Source organism: Bidens hawaiensis, unplaced genomic scaffold (assembly GCF_021521415.1).
Source record: "Bidens hawaiensis isolate Kalapana, Puna unplaced genomic scaffold, B.hawaiensis_p1.1 tig00044152_1, whole genome shotgun sequence".
NCBI classification, from domain to species: Eukaryota; Viridiplantae; Streptophyta; class Magnoliopsida; order Asterales; family Asteraceae; genus Bidens; species Bidens hawaiensis.
This window is the reverse complement of record NW_027497836.1, coordinates 44,114-64,314: the sequence shown is the minus strand read 5'-3', so window position 1 is coordinate 64,314 and position 20,201 is coordinate 44,114. Positions and strand designations below refer to the sequence as shown.

General features: G+C 34.6%; 1 protein-coding gene and 1 pseudogene across 1 annotated transcript; both read right to left on the bottom strand.

Annotated features, from left to right (window-relative positions):
* Window positions 1–586: 586 nt before the first annotated feature.
* Window positions 587–1,514, bottom strand: LOC143594744 (phospholipase A1-IIdelta pseudogene; annotated as a pseudogene).
* A 4,946-nt stretch (window positions 1,515–6,460) lies between these two features.
* Window positions 6,461–16,323, bottom strand: LOC143594743 (uncharacterized). The gene is made up of 8 exons (XM_077073984.1): window positions 16,053–16,323; window positions 14,834–15,480; window positions 12,347–13,371; window positions 11,061–11,155; window positions 10,443–10,965; window positions 9,815–9,896; window positions 6,958–7,005; window positions 6,461–6,868 (listed from the first exon to the last, which is right to left on the bottom strand). The coding sequence occupies exons 1-8, from the start codon at window positions 16,321–16,323 to the stop codon at window positions 6,665–6,667; spliced, it is 2,895 nt and encodes a 964-aa protein (XP_076930099.1). The 3' UTR covers window positions 6,461–6,664.
* Between the last annotated feature and the right edge of the window lie 3,878 nt (window positions 16,324–20,201).

The window sequence follows — 20,201 nt, the reverse complement described above, 5'->3', positions numbered from 1 at the left end:
CACTAATGTACAACAAATGTGTATTAACAGCGTTTGATAGGTATGTTGTTTATTGTGTATCGATTATTTATTAAATTTGTATTTTTCTTGAATTATCCATGTAGTACACGAGATTCAAATTAGTATATACTATATTACCTGATGCGATAATAGCTTGCATAGTGTAAGGTAAAATATTATTGGGAATTTGTGTGGAAATCATTTGTTTTACTGCTATCTTTGAATTAAACATCAAAAATGTGTGAGCATGAAAACTATTTTTGTCTAATATCTTTAACTAGCAGAGTAACTTAAAGACATACCTGGGCAAAGGGCAAACACTAAGAATTACATAATAAAATTATGTGTAATATGAATACTTGAACACACCACAAAGTTTATAGGCACTAGAAGCTATACTAGTAAGTCATGGTCATGAGGATCTATTGGTGATAAAACCCAATCACCATGGTCATTAAGTACCATTACTTTGTTCTTTTCAGCCCACCAGTACACTGGTATTTGGAACTCTTTTCTCAGCATATCAGTTGACATGTTCACCCACCCTAAACTCCTTTTCACTAAGCCCCAATCAAACTCCTTTTCACTAAGCCGTTACATTTATGTTTGGTGTAACACCATTCCTAGCAAGGTCGAATGCGGATAAAGCAGCTAGACACGCACCTAGACTGTGTCCTGTGCATGTTATGCTTACTTTTTCCTTTCTGTACTTTACCAGTAATTCTTTGATTCGTTCCAAGAGCTGTGTTTGGGCACTTGATGGATTGAACTCAGAGTTCGGGTCTTTTGTGTTGTACATTGTAAGCCATCCTCCCATGACTTGTGCTTTATCTGTACCTGTTGCAAAATTAACAAATTAACTATTGATTTAATTATGCCTTGAAAATGAAGCGTAAATCCAAATAAAGTTTTGCGCTTAAAATATGTTCATAGTTATAAACATGAATCCACATTTTGTTATGTTCTTACCATCCAACCAGGTGAAATTTTATTGACAACACAGTTTTTTGGATCATACCTGTTGGGTTACTACTAGGGAGTAGTGGCTCAGCTGTTACAGGTTGTGCACCCGCTATATTGTCTATCCACTCGTACGCCCTGTTTGTCCCACGCCACACCACGCATATTTCACGACAACCGATGAACCTAGTGTACTCATCACTTGAAACGGCAACATAACCCATCCAGTTTGTATCGAACTTGCTACCTTCACGAGACATGCTAGGGTAGAGTAAAGGAAGAATAAAGTCGACATGAGCGGCAGCGTAGATGAAGGAAGTAACTTGGTATTTAGAATCAGCCCAAGGGAGCATGACTCCTTTGAAAAATGAGCACTTGCCGTAGTGGCTGTAACCTTCGTATCAAGAGCCCTCATCCTTAGTTAATGCGTGTTCTGCAGCCGATGAAAGGTCACCATAGCCGAGAAGGAGGTTGCGTAGGTCGAGGTCCAAGGGGTCAAGAAGGCCAGTCCAATTGTTGCTTCCATGAAGCTCATTGTATCTTTGTGCATCCATGAACCTTATTTGATTTATTTAATTAAAAGGGATGACGGCTACTGTATTCTACATCAAAGAGAAAAAAAACTGATGTGTTCATTATTTGCATTATATTTCTTGTTGAAAGACAGCATTGTATGTATTCTGACTATCATACATACTAGTGGTTGTAGTTATGGTTTAGTCATCTACTTTTCCTGTTTGGAACATGCATCGTGTATTTTATAGACCAAAATTTTTAATTTTAGTTTTTTAATTAAACAAATAATGAATTTTAAAAAAAAGGTATTATTGATTTTTTTTTTCTGATAGTGGTGAAATTGTAATTTGGCCGCTTGTAATTGACGTGTGAAGCTTGGAATTTAGTAGCATTGAAATTTGATTATTTTGGTTGTTAATCTACCTATATATTAAACCAACACAATTTTTTCACATGTCATTCAATTAGATCATTCGTATAAATAGGCGGGAACTTTGATTATTTTGGTTGTTAATCTACTTATATATTAAAGCAACATAATAACTATATATTAAAGTAACATGATTTTTTTCACATAGGGCTTTGGTTGTTAATCTAATTTAACTATATATTAAAATAACACAATTTTTTCACATGTCATTCAATTAAATCCTTCACATACTGCCAAGTGTACAAATTTCTATTTTTACAATTTCCCCTTCATAAATGATAAAATGAAAAATATGTTGTTGTTGAGATTTGAACTCACTACCTTGTTTTTAAAATGTTTATGACTTATCAACTCAACTAGGATGAATTGATGTTAGTCTAGCTTCTCTTTTTCTTAATTGATATAGATTCAACCTTCCATTTTATTTCTTTTAAAATGCAAATACAAATTATTCTTCCTAATCTATGTATTTTAGAAAATTATTTATATCTTATGAATCATAAGATAAGTTAAAATGTATATTATTAAATTTAACTTTTTTATTTTATTGTTTAACCACCCGTGTATCATACGAGCTCTATCCTGGTTTGCAATAATTTAGTCACTTTTTTTCAAAATTGTACTAAGTTTGAGCCCTCGCTATGGGTGTTTGTTTTATTTTTTTAATATAGTTTTGTTTTAATTTAATATGTATATATTAGTTTGATAAGTTTATTATATTTTTTTTAACGTTTGGGCTCTTTCAATTGAGACGTTGAGATTTTTTTAGATTTTTAAAGAACGAACATAAATGAACACGAACATGTGTTGAGTTTTTTTTATACGAACAAACATGAAAATACATATTTGTCTTATGAAAAATGGGCGTTTGATGTAGGCGACGATGGTTGTTGATGCATGAGAGGGAGGTTGACAATGGTGGATGGTATCGGAAGTTAACTGATGATGGAAATGATAGATTGGTGACATGGAATATATAAAGAAGAAAATTTTTAAATAGGGTTTGTTATGAAAAAGTTTCACGAGTAAATGAGATATTATAACCCTTTTAAGGGTTATCCGGGTTTGGTGAGACTCTTGACCCGCGAAATATTGTTTGACGATTAATGTGTTAATCATAAATAAATGATATATCATAACCCGTTTAAGGGCTATCCGGGTTTGATAAGACCCATGAGCCATGAAATATTGTTTGATGATTAAGAGGTTATTTCATAAATAAATGAGATGTTATAACTTATTATAACATAAATAGATAAACAGTTTCAAAGCGGGTTAAATCAATGTGGTGGCTCGTGGGGTGTTGGGGGGGGGGGGGATCAGAGATCGTCAGTAGGCAACTATATATATGAGAGGATAGATTTTGGGTTTGGACGTTGCCGCTCTAAAGCTTGAATTGTTATTCGTTTCATAAAATTGTATTCTTGTTATAAAAATCAAACAGTTTCAAAGCGGGTTAAATCAATGTGGTGGCTCGTGGGGTGTTGGGGGGGGGGGGGGGATCAGAGATCGTCAGTAGGCAACTATATATATGAGAGGATAGATTTTGGGTTTGGACGTTGCCGCTCTAAAGCTTGAATTGTTATTCGTTTCATAAAATTGTATTCTTGTTATAAAAATCAAGTTTCTAGTAGTTAAAAAATATTTAAAATTAAATATATTTTTGCTGAATTTGAATCGAACTAAATTATCTCGAATTTGAATTTCTAACTCAAATCGGAAGCAAAATTTGAATCAAAGGTTATCATATCTAATTCGAACATGAATCAATTTTTGTTTTTTAGTTCAAGTATTATAACGAACGTAATGAAAACCGTCCAAATTTACATAGACTTATAGCGCTTCAACGCCCGGAACTGACAATGGGGTCGTCAGTAGGGGGCAGATCACTGCAACCTCCGCGTCTTGTTTTTTATGCCTTGCTTGCTAACAGGCAGGCACTGCAACCTAGCTTGTGCGTTCGGCGACTACTTCGCCACTTACTCGCACAGGTAGGGTCGCCGGTCGTTGCTCGGTGGCTCATACGTGATGCAGATTATGCTCAGTTTGGGCTACGGGCCGCGACTTCCTGATCTACCCATTCAGCTGTCGATTTACCCACGCGAGCTGGACCGTGCGCATGCACAAAGCATGCACATCGTCCGGAGGATTAACAGGCATTATCGCCTGGTCACTGGTGTGGGAGCTCCCACTTACGCTGCGGCCCCACTTGTCGAGCCTTTGCCATTCGAGGAGCCGGAGGTGCATATTTGATGTAGGCTGTCGCGGTCTACTCAAACAATTGATTTTAATATCTTAAATACCTATAACTAGTACGTGTAAGTAAGGTCATCTCCACAGGGACTCAAGGAAAGTGCAGGTTTATAATTTTTAACTGCTTAATTAATCTAGGCGGACAAACGATGTCAAGCGGTTTTTGAAAATATTAATTAGACTAAAACGGTTACTTTTTAAGGATTTGTAAACAATATTAATAAAAGGTATTCACTCTAGGTTTAGGTAATGTGATATTCAACTTAATCCCAGATTCACTTGTCTTGATTGCACAGTAATTACTAGACCTAGTAGTTTGATTGTGATGACAAACGATAACTTAACCGGATTGTTGACACAATTGAACTCAATCTACCCAATTACCAATTTATGTTTTAAGTGACAATAGTTGATTATTATTAGTTCAATGACAGAAGAACCTAACCCTAAGTGTTGATGAACAAAACCAAACAAGTGATGTATTAATCAATAATCGAAAACACAAATTGTTTAAACAACCAAGCAATATTTAAGCAAGACTAAATCATAAAACTCAATCAAGCTATTAATCTTTAAGTATAATGAATTTAGTCTTAAGAAAAATTACACAAAACCTAGAATGAACACAAACATTTAGCCAAGCATTGACATATTATTCAAATAACTTATCTTGATGAACATGAAAACCCGAGACGAACCGGAAGCTTCGGAATGGTCAAAAGTCGACCTAGGATGCCTCTTTAGCTTCTGGAATTAGTGATATCACGAATGGGGGTTTAGATGGGTTTATATAGTGATTAACCCTAATTTTTCTGGTTTTATGTCGGTTCGCGTCGCGCGAAGCATTTTTCACCCCTAGTTCGCGTTGCGCGAACCAAACTAACCTCATATTCAGATTTATCTCGTTGAGAAACCCGAAATTCATATATTATGGATTCAGTAACTCATTTTATAGGCCGAGATATGCCCGTTTTACTAAAAGACACTTTCCTGGTAATCTGTCTTGTTCAGTTTTCGCATCGGCTTCAGGTTTCTCATCCAAACCTTTCTCGAATCCTTCTTAACCATCCATATGTGTTTCCCATGCTTCCGTCTTCTCGAGACTTGCTTAATCTTCATTTGGATGGCTCTGAATTAGCTCGTTTAAGCTCCAAACACCTGTTATCATAAAAGAACTTAAAGTAATTAAGCTAACGTACAACAACGAGCATCTACAGATTCTGGAGTCCGGTACAAAAACATATGCAACATGCTAAGAAGGAAAGCTTTTTGAAGACATAGGGAAGCTTCAATTCCATTATTATTATTTTCTTTTTCTTTTTCTTTTTTTTTTTACGAATTTGGGTTTAAATTTGTCATATCAGGATCATGTAACTATTATTTATATTTATATTGATTAAATGCAAAAGATGTTGAATCCTGGCTTCAGAAATAGGCCAATTACTAAAGTTGTATTGAACCATGGTTTCTTAAAAGATGTTCTTTTTTAAGTCGCTTTTTAGTAATGCGAGTTATCAGGTTATAAACTAATATGGAAAAACATTTTGATTACCTCTAATGACATTTTAGACGAAAATGTTGTTACATTTGTGAGTGTAATCGACAAAAATCCGCATTGTTCATATTAAGAACAATTAAGTTGGTTAAATATTTATTTGATTTTTAAAATTTCACATTATATTTATTACTGTGTTTGAAAAATAATTTTTTCAATCCGTGTATCACACGAGTATATAAACTAGTATACCATTAACACATTTATAATTCAACAAAAAGTTAAGTCGGTTGATTAGGGTCAAATCGTATCCCCATACAGACGCCTTTTAACGCATACGGTCCCATTCACGCGAAACTAATTTGCTTCTATTTCTACTTTCAGTAAGCAGGCCTGGGCTTATTTCAGTCTGGGAAAAAGTAAACAGAAGCCGCTCCTGTCAAAGCCAGGTTTCGATCGTGGGACCTGTGGGTTACGGGCCCACGACGCTTCCGCTGTGTCACTCTGATTGTTGAGTTTCATTTCCTATCATATAATTGGCATCTCATAATGTAAATTTTAACTTTTATTTCACTCATAGTTATGATCAACTTATAATCCAATACCTAATTCAAACACCAGTTATAACTAATGCATATAAGATAAAACTGATTCAAAGTCAAACAAGATTATGAGTTCAGCAAACTGAACCATAGAAACAAGATGAACCGATTCATAATCCAATACCTAACTCAAACATAACCGTGCTTTCACTGATATTCTATTTACACGGATTTGATCCTCTAACCGGTTAGATACTCAGCAAAAATGAGACCAAAGCTAATATTTATGTTATCGTAAAGGAAACTGAAGCCTAAGACATATTACTACCTACATTTTCTGTGTATAAAAAGTCATATATACAACACACTAACATCCATTCGGTGGTTGTAAATGGTAACTACTATTTAACCCAAAACACAATCTTCAGAAGCAAGAATCCATCTTCAGAAATGAGGCTTTTTTGGAAATTATACCCATTCAAAACTCGTCTCTTTAGGCAACACAAGCGCGATTAAACAGTCTACTGTATCGGGAGTGACGGAGAGACTAGAACACATCTCCTGGGAGTGCGGGAGGATGAATAAAAGGCGTGACCAGATGGTTTTTGTAGCCGGAATCTTGATCACTCCTGCACACTCTCGCTGCTTCAAGTATGATATAAAATCCTGAAACTGAACAAAAGGATATTAACGGATATGTATGGTGCGACATCATTATGCTGACATGGAATGATTTTAATAATATAGAGAAGATAACTTACGCCTTTATGGTCACCAGCAGAAGCCGGGAGCAACTGACATACCTCTCTCTGCATCACATGAAACAATAATAGTTTAGGTTACGTGAAAGAGCGCAATAAGGTATAGAATTTCCAAAAAGACTGAAAAAATCCAATAATATTTGCTAAATATGACTACAAATAATCAAGACAGTAATTGTCCACAAGAATTTACACTGTTGGCATAGTAGTTAACATGCGTGTGTGCCAAGTACATGATGTTTCCTGTGCGAGTTCGAAACTCTTGGGCGTCATATTTTTTAAACCTGATTCTGATTGGAGTGGCTTCCGGTAAATTAGCAACTAAAATCATCTAATGTAACGAGGTGAATACTAATTAACTCTACAAAATAAAAGAATGATTGGGTGAATAAAGCCCAAAGAGTTCAAACAAGAATAGGAAAAAGCCCAAACAAAAAGAAAAAAGGAGCCCAATAAACGAAGAAAAGCCCAACAAAGAGCTTCTCGCGTTAGGTGAGCCATCATGACCTGTTATTTAGAAAATGGGTTGATTTGGGCAAAAACAAATGGTATATGGGTTCATCTGGGGCGTCTCAAACTAGTCAACGGATCAATTTGGGTCTATCTATTCCGATGAATAACATCTTTGGTACAAAATCACTTGCACATCACAAATCAATCTTGCAAATACTGTAGATGGTTGTTCTAAGCATATCCATTTCGTAATCATTAGAATGCATCCTCCTCAAAACCATATGAAACGAAGCACACATAACCAATACACTTATGTTCTCTTTTATCTACACAAGATATGTGGCTTTTCTTGATTATTTTGTCGCCTCAATGTGGTGCTCACTTTTTTCATAGAGGCATTGTCACCACAAATTTTGGTTTTAAAAGCGAGAAGCTCAGCCAAGGCTCAAAAAGCACCGATTTGCGTAAGCAAGACGCATGGTGTGTACGCTAGGCAAATTTATTAAGTAAAATAAACTTTTTAGCATCACCTACCCAAAATTTAGCTACATATAAACTTTATATATCAATTAACATATAAATACCTATGTGTACAACCTAAAAGGATGTGTGTACAACACTTTGATGCGCAAAAACTTGGCATGTACAAGAAGCGCACGCCTTGAGCCGCTCCTATGAAAAAATTGCGACTCAACTGCGCCTTTTGTACAACTCGCGCCTTATGCAGTAAAAAGTATAGACCCTCGTCACAAGCCGCTTTTGTGAAAAAGTTGCACCTTTACTACAGCTCACGTGCTATGTAGTGAAAAGTGTAGAACCTCGCTCGCTTGAAGTTGTGCATCGTTCCTTGGGCCTAAGAGCACATGAGCAAACCAAGCGTGCTTTTTTTAAACCAGATCACAAACCGAAGTTCCCTTTAAGGAATTTGATTAACTTGCCCCTCTAAATCTACAAAATTAATGCACGTATTCATTTGTAGAACTAGATCGTTTAAACATTAAAAGAATCCATTTGTTTCCGATGACCACCTTCCAAATGGTGATAACCGTACAAAGGCAATAGGGTCTAAAACAGAGGTGCAAAGCACAAAACCGCATCGCTTTCCGTACGTGAGATGCAATTTATTTATAAATTTGTTATTAATTCTAATAGGCTTCTAGCATCAGTTCCCAAAACTACATAAATAAGCACTATACGTACAACCTAATGCGTTTTGTGTACAATATCCTAATACACAAAGCCTTCCCTTGTACGAAAGGGGTGTCTCTAGAGTGCACCTTATGTCAATATTTTGCGTGGCCTTCGCACCTAAAGGGCACCTTCTATACGCCCCTCAATTTTTAAGTTGTTGCCTTGCGCCTAGGCACGCTTTTTAAACCAAAATTTTGATTTGCCGTCCAACACTCAAGCAACCACTATACATGCAGAAGCCCAAGAGCGCAGCCACCTTGACAAGATTTTCCAAGTGAACTCATGAGAAACAGGACTATGGTCCTACGCTCCTAGCCCATATGGCTATTTTAGCTGAATTTTCACTTACAAATACATCCCATGTATAATATATGGAATTATAAAAAGAGATACTAGTGCGGCCAAGGACGTAGGAACTTATGTGCGATATCTTGATTTTCATCGCATCTACTTTTCTTGTAACTATGTTTTGCTGCCACGTGTGATTATGCGTCCCCTACGAATTTTCCATGCTTCTTGACACCTCCCAAGCAAAATTTACTACCCAGTATTTAAACGCCACCAATAGAAATGATCCCATCCTTTTGGTTCCATTGTTTGCCAAACTAGTTGATTCACAAACCATTTAGGAATATAATCTGTAATCTAATCCAATAATACATAGCATTCACTAAATAAAACTAGGCTATTTCCATGCTTCTTTCATTGTACTAAAACTCGCATTATATGATCTATGAACACTACTGGTTACAAGAATGTAGCAAACATCATTCTACATGTACTACAAGCAAAAAGAAAAAAAAGTTAAAGGTAAAAATACCGAAACTAGTCAGACAAAAGTAATCACACAAAATAAACAAAATATTAACTTTGTTAAGTTTATCATTCTGATTCGCATACACCTTTCTATTTACTATACTTCAATAGAAAAGCGGCTTACATTCGATATTCCAAAAGATTTTTGTCGATGCATGAAAACATAATTATATATTATTTAGATTTTTCAGTAACGTTCATCCATATTCCAATAGTTGGCGGCCCCTTCTCTTGCTCCATACTAACCATCAAATATAGACCAAGATTTCACATGACATAATATGCTAATTATCTATTTTATTCAGAAAATATAGTTGGGATAGCAAACATAGCAAACACTGACTAAGAACAAGAATAGTGCATAAAATTAATGAAGTAATAGAAGATAGAAACTCACTTTATGCTGTGGGGTGCTAGAAAATGTTGACATCACATGCTTAAAATCAGTCCGCTTTGTTATGTCTAGTTTAATAGGCCATCTGCAAAAGCACACAACATATATCGATATATCGATAACTAGTGGGCGGTAGTAGCCTGTAAATGAACCGTACATTCAGTGAACCATGATGGAACAGTCTAGCAAAAAGTTTGTTTATGTACGGTTATTAATTAAGAATGAACATAAACAAAAAAAGTTTTGTTCATTTATTTACACAAACGAACAGTTTCATGAACGTTTGTGCATTTAAATTTGTTTAATGTAAAATATATTAATTTAAATAAAGTAGACCAATTACACTTCAGTGCTGTTTTAATAACTTTTTAGGCCCAACGCATTGTTCACTTTTACTTTAATTGGTTATGTTCATTCATCTATGATCTATGTACAGATACGTTCGTGAAGCACTCGTTTAGACCGTTAATAAACGAACACGAAAAAGAATACCCAGTTCGTTTAACTGTTTGGGTTCAATCGTTTGCTCGGTTAAAGTCAAACCAACACAAATACGCTTTGTTCTGGTTCGTTTACAGGCCTAAGCGCTAGTATGCTAAAAACGAGCTTAATACTAAAAAGAGATCAATACTCTGCAGGCTCTGAGAAATTCTCTCCATAATTGCAGGCATCCGAATGCAGCCTATGCGCGTTTATCGCAGAATAGTGAACTCCACTTTTACTCAATGTCCCCTGCCAGTTTCCACCACTTACTGATGATTCTGTAGGCAGTGGTGGTGGAGGTTGATACTCAGGAAAAGGAGGCGGACATGGCGGTAATGGTGGCGGTAATGAAGGCGGCAAGGGTGGCATGTTCATGTGAGGAGGTATTGGCGGTGCCATGTTAGCCTGAGGAGTAGGTATGGTAGCCATAGGTGGCGGGCCCGATGGCACATAAAACATGTGATCATGATGTGGCAATGGGTTCCCTTGTATTTGAGCCAATGGGGTCACAGAAGCAGGTATAAAAGGAGGACCTGCAACATTATTATGATGAATCATACCATGTGCATCCCATGAACTATTTGGAGGGTAATAAACGGGCCGATGGTATGAAGATAGGGGCATTGGTTGTGAGGGTGCATAATTATGTGTCCAGTTTTGTTCAGGGGCACCTATGAATTTATAAAAAAAAATAAACACGAAAATGAGATAATAAGTTTATTAAATAGATAATTTTATAAGTTGGGTTGCTGGTTATTAAGAAAACCTGGTTGAAATGGGTACCCAGCTCCTTGATTTGCCATATTCATTCTTGGAGATGTTAGCTCCATGGTGTTGGTGTTGTGAGGTCCATAATGACTGCTGAAATATATGGCCAAAACACTGTCAGAGATGCTTCATGAAAATAATAGTAAAACAAGAAATAGTCAAGATAATGATTTAAAGATTCTAATACATAAATATATTAGATAATATGTTTTGCAATCACTATAAACCCACACAAATTAAATTATTTGTTGATTCAAGTAACTGAATAACTGAATTTGTAGTAGCGTGCAACAAATTTATGGTCCTACAGACTACAAAATCATTAACAAATAGACAGAGAAAACTAAAGCTCCTATTACTAGTCTCCTGTTATTAGACCTGTAAATGAACCAAGCCTTCAGTGAACTGTTCAGCGAGAAGTTCGTTTATGTTTGTTTACTTAATAAACGAACGAACATGAACAAAAATTTTTGTTTATTTAGTTAAACGAACAACATGCATAGATGTCCCGTTCGTTCATTTATATTAACAAACGTTCGTTCATGTTTGTTCATTTACATTTGTTAAATATTTTCATTTTAGTTTTTTAGGCTTATTACATTTTAGTCTAGTTTTAGTAAGTTTTTAGGCCCACTATATTGTTGTTCATATTAAATGAACAAACATGCACGCAAGTCCCGTTCGTTCATTTATATTAATGAGCGTCCATTTATGTTTGTTCCTTTACATCTGTTAGTATATTCATTTTAATTTTTCAGACCTATTACTATTTAGTATACTTCTAATAACTTTTTAGGGATATAAGGATATTGGTGTTCATAATTAATTTAATCGGTTTAGCTCACTTATGCTCGTTCATCTATGTTTGTTTGTTTACGTTCATGAACAGTATTGTTAATGAACAAACATAATTGAATAAGAACAAATTCATTTTCTTAACAAAAAAAAAAAAAACTGTCCGTTTAAATGTTCGTGTTCGAATGTTTGTTTGGTCTAAGTTTATAAACAAGAAAAACTTGTTCATTTAATGGTTCGTGTTCGATCATTTGTTTGGTCCAAGTTAAAGAACGAACACAAACATGCTTCATTCGTGTCATTCACTTCGTTTACAAGCCTAACTAGGGCATTAGTTTAATCATCTTGTGAAAAAATTAATAATAAAAAAACAAAAAAGACCAGCATAATGAAATCAGCAAATAGAAAATCAAAAACTTTTTTACATTCTTTTACGATAACAAGTTAATCTTCTTTTTTATAACTTCAAGAAAAAAAATAATCTCATACCTGAATCCAACAGCATGAGGTGAACTAGCAACACCATTTCCATTAATATTATTTCTCATATCACCCGATGACGAATAAAAATCGCGTTTTTCCTTACGATATTGTCTGATAACCGCCATTACAGTAGCAGCTTCTTCAGGAGTCCCAAATTCCATCAATAGCGCACCTTCATTCACAAGATCAGTAACTCCAAGCGGGCCGTTAAAAACATGTTTCCTTAACTCAAACATTATCTCATCCTTATCAGATTGACTATAAATGCTTCCAACATAAACATAACAACACGAACCAACCGCCACACCATTAATATCACCACGTGTACCTAACCCAATATCCAAAAACTTAATAATAAGACACGCACCCCATATCGATCGCCCCCTCATAAGTTCCCGAGCCTTTACTGCATCCATAACGTTTCTATACTCGATAACTGCAAACCCTTTAAACGGAACATATAACAGTTTATTAATCGGACCAAACCGCTCGAACTGATACCTTATGAGCGGCTCAGACGCCTCTGGACCCACAGAGCCAAGCCAAAGATGACTCGAAGCGGAATAAACATCCATTGCAGCTCGATCCCCGTCACCGTACCAGCTTGGAAAATATTGTTTAGGTGATTCGAAATTACTTTTTTGCCCTCCACTAGGTGCATCATTTTCATGTCTTGAAGCATGGTTCTCTGTATTGGGTGTCGATGAGCTAGCATGAACAGTAGTGGGGGTTGATGAGCTGGCACGAGATGACTCTTTATGATCCATCGGATCCAGATCCATAGATTTTGTGCCTCCACTGTTATTAGAGCTTGTGGTTTCTCGTATATCAGTTTCAGATGCTATGGGGCCCAAATCGTCTACATTGTTGTCTACTTGTTTATCCTGTGCATTCACCTGTTCTGTAAATGACTTAAATACCCTCTCAAAGGTTGAGGTGATTGCAGATACAACATTAGGAGAAGCTGATTTGATAATACTTTTTACCCTTAAGAATATCCATTGTTTCATATGTGGGTCCTTATCAAGAATCTGTTGAAATGATTAAACAAGATAACTGATAAAAATTATGGGCATGAGATGTTAACGGCCAAATAAAATCGTTCTCTTTTATTAGGCCTGTAAACGAACAAGACGTTCAGTGAACAGTTCCTGAACCGTTAAGCGGTAAGTTCCTTTATGTTCATTTTTTTAATAAACGAAGCAAAAAAGTTTGTTTAGTTAAACAAACAAACACTAACACATGTCTCCTTCCTTCATTTATGTTCGTGAATGTTCATTTTAATAAACGAACAAACATGAACACACATCTCGTTTGTTCAGTTAAATTTGTTTTTGTTCGTTTATATTCAGCAAACAAATTGTCCATTTAGTTAAACAGACGAACATGAACACATATCTCATTCGTACATTTAAATTCATTTTCGTTCTAAGTTAATTTGTTAACGTTCGTTACTATATTAATTTACAATCTTTTGGCCCATTACAAATTGGTTTAGCTTTATTAACTTTCTAGGCGCAGCACATTTTTTCACATTACTTTTAACTGGTATGTCTGTTTATCTATATTCAGTTATGTACATTCATTTTTGCTCGGAAACCATTTGTTATCGTCATAGTTGTCAATAGCGAGAATAGCGTTCACTATAGCGCGCTATGAAGCGTACAGGTCTTTTCCCGCCATTTGATGTTTAGCGCCTTAATAGCGTGTATAGCCCTAATTAGGGGGGTTTTTTTTATATATATCAAAAGGCCTGGTTTTTAGACATTAAAATCGATTAAACAGCTCCAAAGTCAACCAGTTCTACCGTGAAAACTCTATTTTGTTAATGAAACCCCTGTTTTAATTAAAAAATAAATTCTAACACCTTATCGCTAAATATTAAATAGCGCCCGCTATTTCATCGCTACCGCTGCTTAACATATAGGTTGGTCGTCGCTATTGACCGCTATTCGCTATTGACAACTATGGTTATCGTTAACAACCAGACATGAACAGCTCATTTACTTAACGAACGAACACAAACAAGAAAACCCCCCAGGGTTCAACTGTCCGTGTTCAATCATTTAAGACTATTTTTAACCATATATTTAGTCAAGCAAACATGAACACATGTCTTGTTTGTTCTATGTTCGTTATAAGTTCATTTGTTAACGTTCATTTATATATTCATTTAAAATCTTTTGGCACATCACAGCTTAATTTAGTTTAATTAACTTTCTAGGCCAAACACATTTTTTCCACATTACTTTTAACTGGTATGTTCGTTCATCTATATTCAGCTATGTTCGTTCGTTTATGTTTGGAAACCATTCATTTATATTGTTAACGAGCGAACATGAACATGTTCATTTTCTTAGCGAACAAACACAAACAAGAAACCCCCAGTAACTGTCAGTGTTCAAGCGTTTGTGCGGATAAAAGTTAAACAAACAAACATGGATAATTAGATTCATTTATAAACCTATTTTTAAACATAAATTTTAATCTTACCAGACCCAATAAGCAGCTTTTAGCCTCCTCATCAAAAAGATTATTGTTTATCAAAACTAGCCCATTACACGTATCAAATCCAACTGTCAACTGATCAAGAAAATACCGTCCTCCATTAAAACCATCATCCGTTGAACTAGAACCACAGAGCTCAAAGCAAGCAGCAAGTGTATTTCTAGGGCACTTAAACAAAATCCAAAGAATGCAAATGACATGAATTTCAGATAACTTGACAGGATTCACCACATGATCATCATCGAAAAACTTCCTTCTGAGCTCAAAAACAGTCTTTGTACAATCATACATCTTTAAAACATCTTTATTCACAATCTTAAATATATCTTGTCCTTCTAAAGAAGAAACAAAGAACTTAAGCACATTCAAGAACACTCCTGAACATATGCCTTGAACAACAGAAGATGCCGGTGACTCTGATGAAGCAACCTGACAGATATTAGCCAGACCAAATAAACAGATTTTGGCAGTTACAAATAAAAAATTATCAGCGTTGTCGCCTGTTTCTGTAACTGCTATGCTCCCGTTATGTATATTGATACAAACTTTTGCTGCTGCTTCAAGAGCAGTTGGACAATATGATGCATATTTGGGGACGAATTCTGCTACAAGACGTTGAACACTCGTACATCCTGCACCACAAATTCTAATCATACTCAATTTCATATAAACTGCATCAGCGTTAGTAACGGTCCTGTTTGGTTATTCGGTCTTGGTTTTCGATAATAAATAAACGGCACTATGTCTCGGGATTTTAACAAGCCCAGCCCAAGCTCAACTAAGCTCGGCTCGTTTCGAGCTTTTTTGCGAAAGCTCGAGCTTTGGTTTTTTAAGCTCAATATCGACCCGTTAATTACTTATTAATTAATTTATATATGTTTTTAGTTATTTTTATATAATTTTAGAAAAATTTTAAACAAGCCTAAGTTTGGCTTGAGCATGTGTAACACCTTAAACGAGCCAAATCTCTGTTCAAACTCAGTTCTGCAGTGTGAGGTAAAACTTAAAACGCAAAGGCTTGTTAAGGGTCGACGAGCCTGACATACAAGGCTCAAGCTCAAGGTCGATAACTAAACAAGCTTTATATCGCGGGCAGCTAGTACTAATGGTTATTTGAGTTAAATTACACATAGCCCCAATTAAATTAAGAATCAGGTAATGTGGTGAATTGAATAATGGAAACCCTAATTAATATATGAAGTACCTTTAGAAGCGGTGATTAGGGCTAAATAAGGGTGTTCAAGTTGGGGCATTTGGTGAGAGATGCAATGCTTGAGCTGCTTGTAGGAGTCGTAACAGGTTTTGATATCTTCTTGGTTCCTCCGCTTTTGTTCCGGAGTTAGGGTTGTTGAAGGAGCAGGTGCAATGGTGGATATAGACTCCGATTGTGGTTGGGAGGGATCGTACGGTCGACGACGCTTCTTCGGAGGGTGTTCCGTTGAAGCCATGGCGGTGGTGGTGCCTGACGACGACATATGTATGCTTCTGAAAGGAAATGAAGCGAAATGCTTTGGGTTAGTGGAAGAAATAAATGGATTTGGTGTGATTTTTACAGCTTTTAACTCATTGTCATTTATTGATATTTCGTCTCGGTCGAATAAAATTTGTTGAAAATTTTAATTTTGGATTGCGTGAGATGTGCTGGCTCATTTTTGTATCCGAAACAAAATCGGTCATGGCTTGGCTTGTTGGATTAATTTTAGGCTCGTTTAACTTCAAAATCAAGTTCAAGCCTAGCTGAGCTACCTTATTTTATTTAGAGCTCGGGCTCCAGACCACCCTGGCTCGACTCATGAACAATCCTAGTGGGTATTTGGCGTTCTGAGGGTGTGGAATGGGCCAAAACATGGGGCACTGGCTAAGCTTGGATGAGAACATCGGGGGCGGGGGCGGGGGCGGGGGCGGGGGGGGGGGGGGGGCGAAGTCAAATGTATTTTAAAATATCAAAAACGAGGGGGGCGGCTCAATTGTTGGTCAGAAACGGGTAAGTTTACATTACGTGGAAAAATTTTGAGCGAAAAACGGGTAAGTTTACACTACTGCACAAAAAATCATGGAGGCCCAGGCCACCCCTGGCCATAAAAAAGCTTCGCCTCTGACGCGTAGGAACACCACCCCCGGGCATTTTAGGCGGAGTTTTGGCGTCCAACGTTTTGTACACAACGCGGTGGGTTGGCTCAGTTTTCAAAAGTCGTTGTCAACGGCTATAATCATAAAAAAATTAAAATGATGTATTACATTAAAACTAAAACTATATTTAAACTCAGGGTTGACTGTTGAATTATTCTACAAATGCTCACAAAAATGAGAATTGTGAGAAACCAAAATTAATTGACATGTGAGTGGGGACTAAAGTAATATGGGCATAAAAGTAATATATATTTTCTCTTTTCACATGTTAATTCATCCATCATTTTACAACGTCTATAACTTTTTCATATGATAATTTAAAAAAATCACCATAATAATGGGTGTTTTTTTATTTTTAATATAAGCATGACTTTGTAATATAAAAATTAAAACAAAAATTACGTTATTGTGTCTTTTTGCTTGTCATTGTGTCATTTTTCGTCATTGTATCTTTTTATTCGTCATTGTGTGTGTGTGTGTTTTAATACTAATAGCACCGTTATGTAATCCTAATATGTAAATATAATTATAAATAACAACAAATTATCAAATACATAAAGCATAACGATGAATTCATATTATACAATAACATAAAGCACAATAGTAAATACATATTCCACAATGACCTAAACGCAAAACACAATGAAAAATATATATTACACAATGACCTAAATGTAATACACAATGAACATAATACACAATGACAAAAACACAATGATGAGCAGAAAAACACAACGGCGAACAGAAAAATGAAGCGCAGAAAAACACAATGGCGAACAAAAAGACATAATAACGTAATTTTTGTTTTATCTTTAATATGAGTACCAATTAAAAAACACTATGACCAGAAACATATAACATCATGAATAAAAAACTCAATGGCCAACCAATAACACAATGTATAAAAACCCACTAATTATATATATATATATATATATATAACAATATGTTGCTCATAATAAAGATAAAAACGCTTGCTATTATGGTGATTTTTTTTAAATTGTTGTATGAAAAGGTTATGGAAGTTTTAAATGATAAGGAAATTGACACATGTCTTGTATGTGGAGAGAGAAAGTTAACAAATGTGGTTACTCCTTCAATTCCCCTTTTCATTATTTTTTCCTATTAAATTAATCGCAACTATTCAAATATAAGATCAATGTACTGTATTATTTCTCACACTTCTCATATTTATGGGCCTTTGTATTTTAACCTTATCCTTTAAACTCAATCCATCTCATCTCATTATTATATATATTACCCCTCACATATTTACTACTAGCTTTTGAACCCGTGTAATACACGGGATTTGTCAAATGATAAAAATAAATAAGGTTTGTTATTTCAATTAATGTGATTATCAAATACTTATGAATTAAGGTACTAAAGTTGTGTAGTTGGTCAAATTTTGGGTATGAAAATGACACATAACTCAATAATGAATAAAATTCACACTATGTTATAACCCAATTGACAAAATAATTTTGACCCATGACTCATGGATAGCTAGAATAATTGAGATAAGAGATTATGAATTAGGAGAAATGTAGGCTTGGCACCTAAGTGTTAACATTTCTTTTATTAGTATAGTAAAATAAGATTTGTTAAAATTGTTTTGACTCATTACCCATTGATAACTATAATGAATGAGATGAGAGATTAGAAAATTAGAAAGGAAGTTGTAACCCATTTGTTAAATTTGTTTTGACCCATGACCCATGGATATGTAGGATAAATAAGATGAGGAATTAGAGAATTATAAAGGAAATTATAACCTTTTCGCCAAAATTATTTTGACCCATGGCCCATGGATAGATAGGATGAATGAGATGAAAGATTAGAAAGGAAATTATAACTCATTTAACAAAATGGTTTTGCCTATAACCCATGGATATGTAGAATGAATGAGAAGAAAGATTAGACCAAGAATAAATATGGAATTGTCACATCGTCCTTATTATTTTCTTTTATTAGTAAAGTTAGAAGTTAGATTCATTTTACTTTTTTTAAATCAATGCTTTTTACATACATTGCGTTTTAATTTATTGCTTAGTTTTATTTTATTATTTGTAATTTATATATGTTTAATAACTTTTAAAAATACAGTATATATCGGTATATTATTAGATGGTTTTTATTCCTTTTATTTTAATTTTTATTTCAATTAATTATAATAGGGGATTTCTTTCCCCTCACATATATACTATTCATTTTACTTTTTTTTAGGTCAATGCTTTTTACATACATTGCGTTTTAATTTATAGCTTAGTTTATTTTATTATTTGTAATTTATATATGTTTTAACTTTTAAAAATACAATATAGATCGGTACATTATTAGATGGTTTTTATTCCCTTTATTTTACCTTTTATTTCAACTAATTATTATATTTAACAAACCATATTTCTAAACCTTAATTTTGGGCAAATATCGGCTATACATGTTTTATTTGTCAGTTAAAATTTTCTTAAACTTTGCTTTCGTATTTGTTATGGTTGGTCTTTAAAATAACTAAAACTTTTTTCATGACTTCAAATTGTCTCACCATCACATGTTTTTATATCCACGTTTTAATGTTTGATACCACACGTTTAAAATATAATATTTTTTGGCTTACTAATTGATGTTTAACAATTTGTGTTGGTACTTCCGATACTAATCGAATTTGCATCGGTTCGCAACTACAGTGTGCTGATTTTTTTTAAGTCAATGCTTTTTACATACATTGCGTTTTAATTTATTGCTTAGTTTTATTTTATTATTTGTAATTTATATATGTTTTAACTTTTAAAAATACAGTATAGATAGGTACACTATTAGATGGTTTTTATTTCCTTTATTTTACTTTTTATTTCAACTAATTATAATATTTAACAAACTATATTCCTAAACCTTAAACTTGGGCAAATATCGGCTGTATATGTTTTATATGTTGGTTAAAATTTTCTTAAACTTTGCTTTCGTATTTGTTATGGTTGGTCTTTAAAATAACCAAAACTTTTTTCATGACTTCAAATTGTCTCACCATCACATGTTTTTATATCCGTGTTTTAATGTTTGATACCACGCTTCTAAAATATAATTTTTTTTGGCTTACTAATTGATGTTTACCAATTTGTGTTGGTACTTCCGATACTAATCGAATTTGCATCGGTTCGCAACTATAGCGTGCTGATTTTTTTTGTTCCATATATGATAATTTGTTGTATTCAGGTATTGACAG

Bases quoted from the DNA above. Each gene is read 5' to 3' on its own strand.
- LOC143594743 (XM_077073984.1), bottom strand. From the start codon at position 16,323: ATGTCGTCGTCAGGCACCACCACCGCCATGGCTTCAACGGAACACCCT. The intron at 13,372-14,833 runs GTAAGATTAAAA...TCATTTCAACAG, and splicing joins AAAGCTGCTTATTGGGTCTG to ATTCTTGATAAGGACCCACA. The intron at 9,897-10,442 runs GTATTGATCTCT...GTGCTTTTGCAG, and splicing joins AATTTCTCAGAGCCTGCAGA to ATGGCCTATTAAACTAGACA.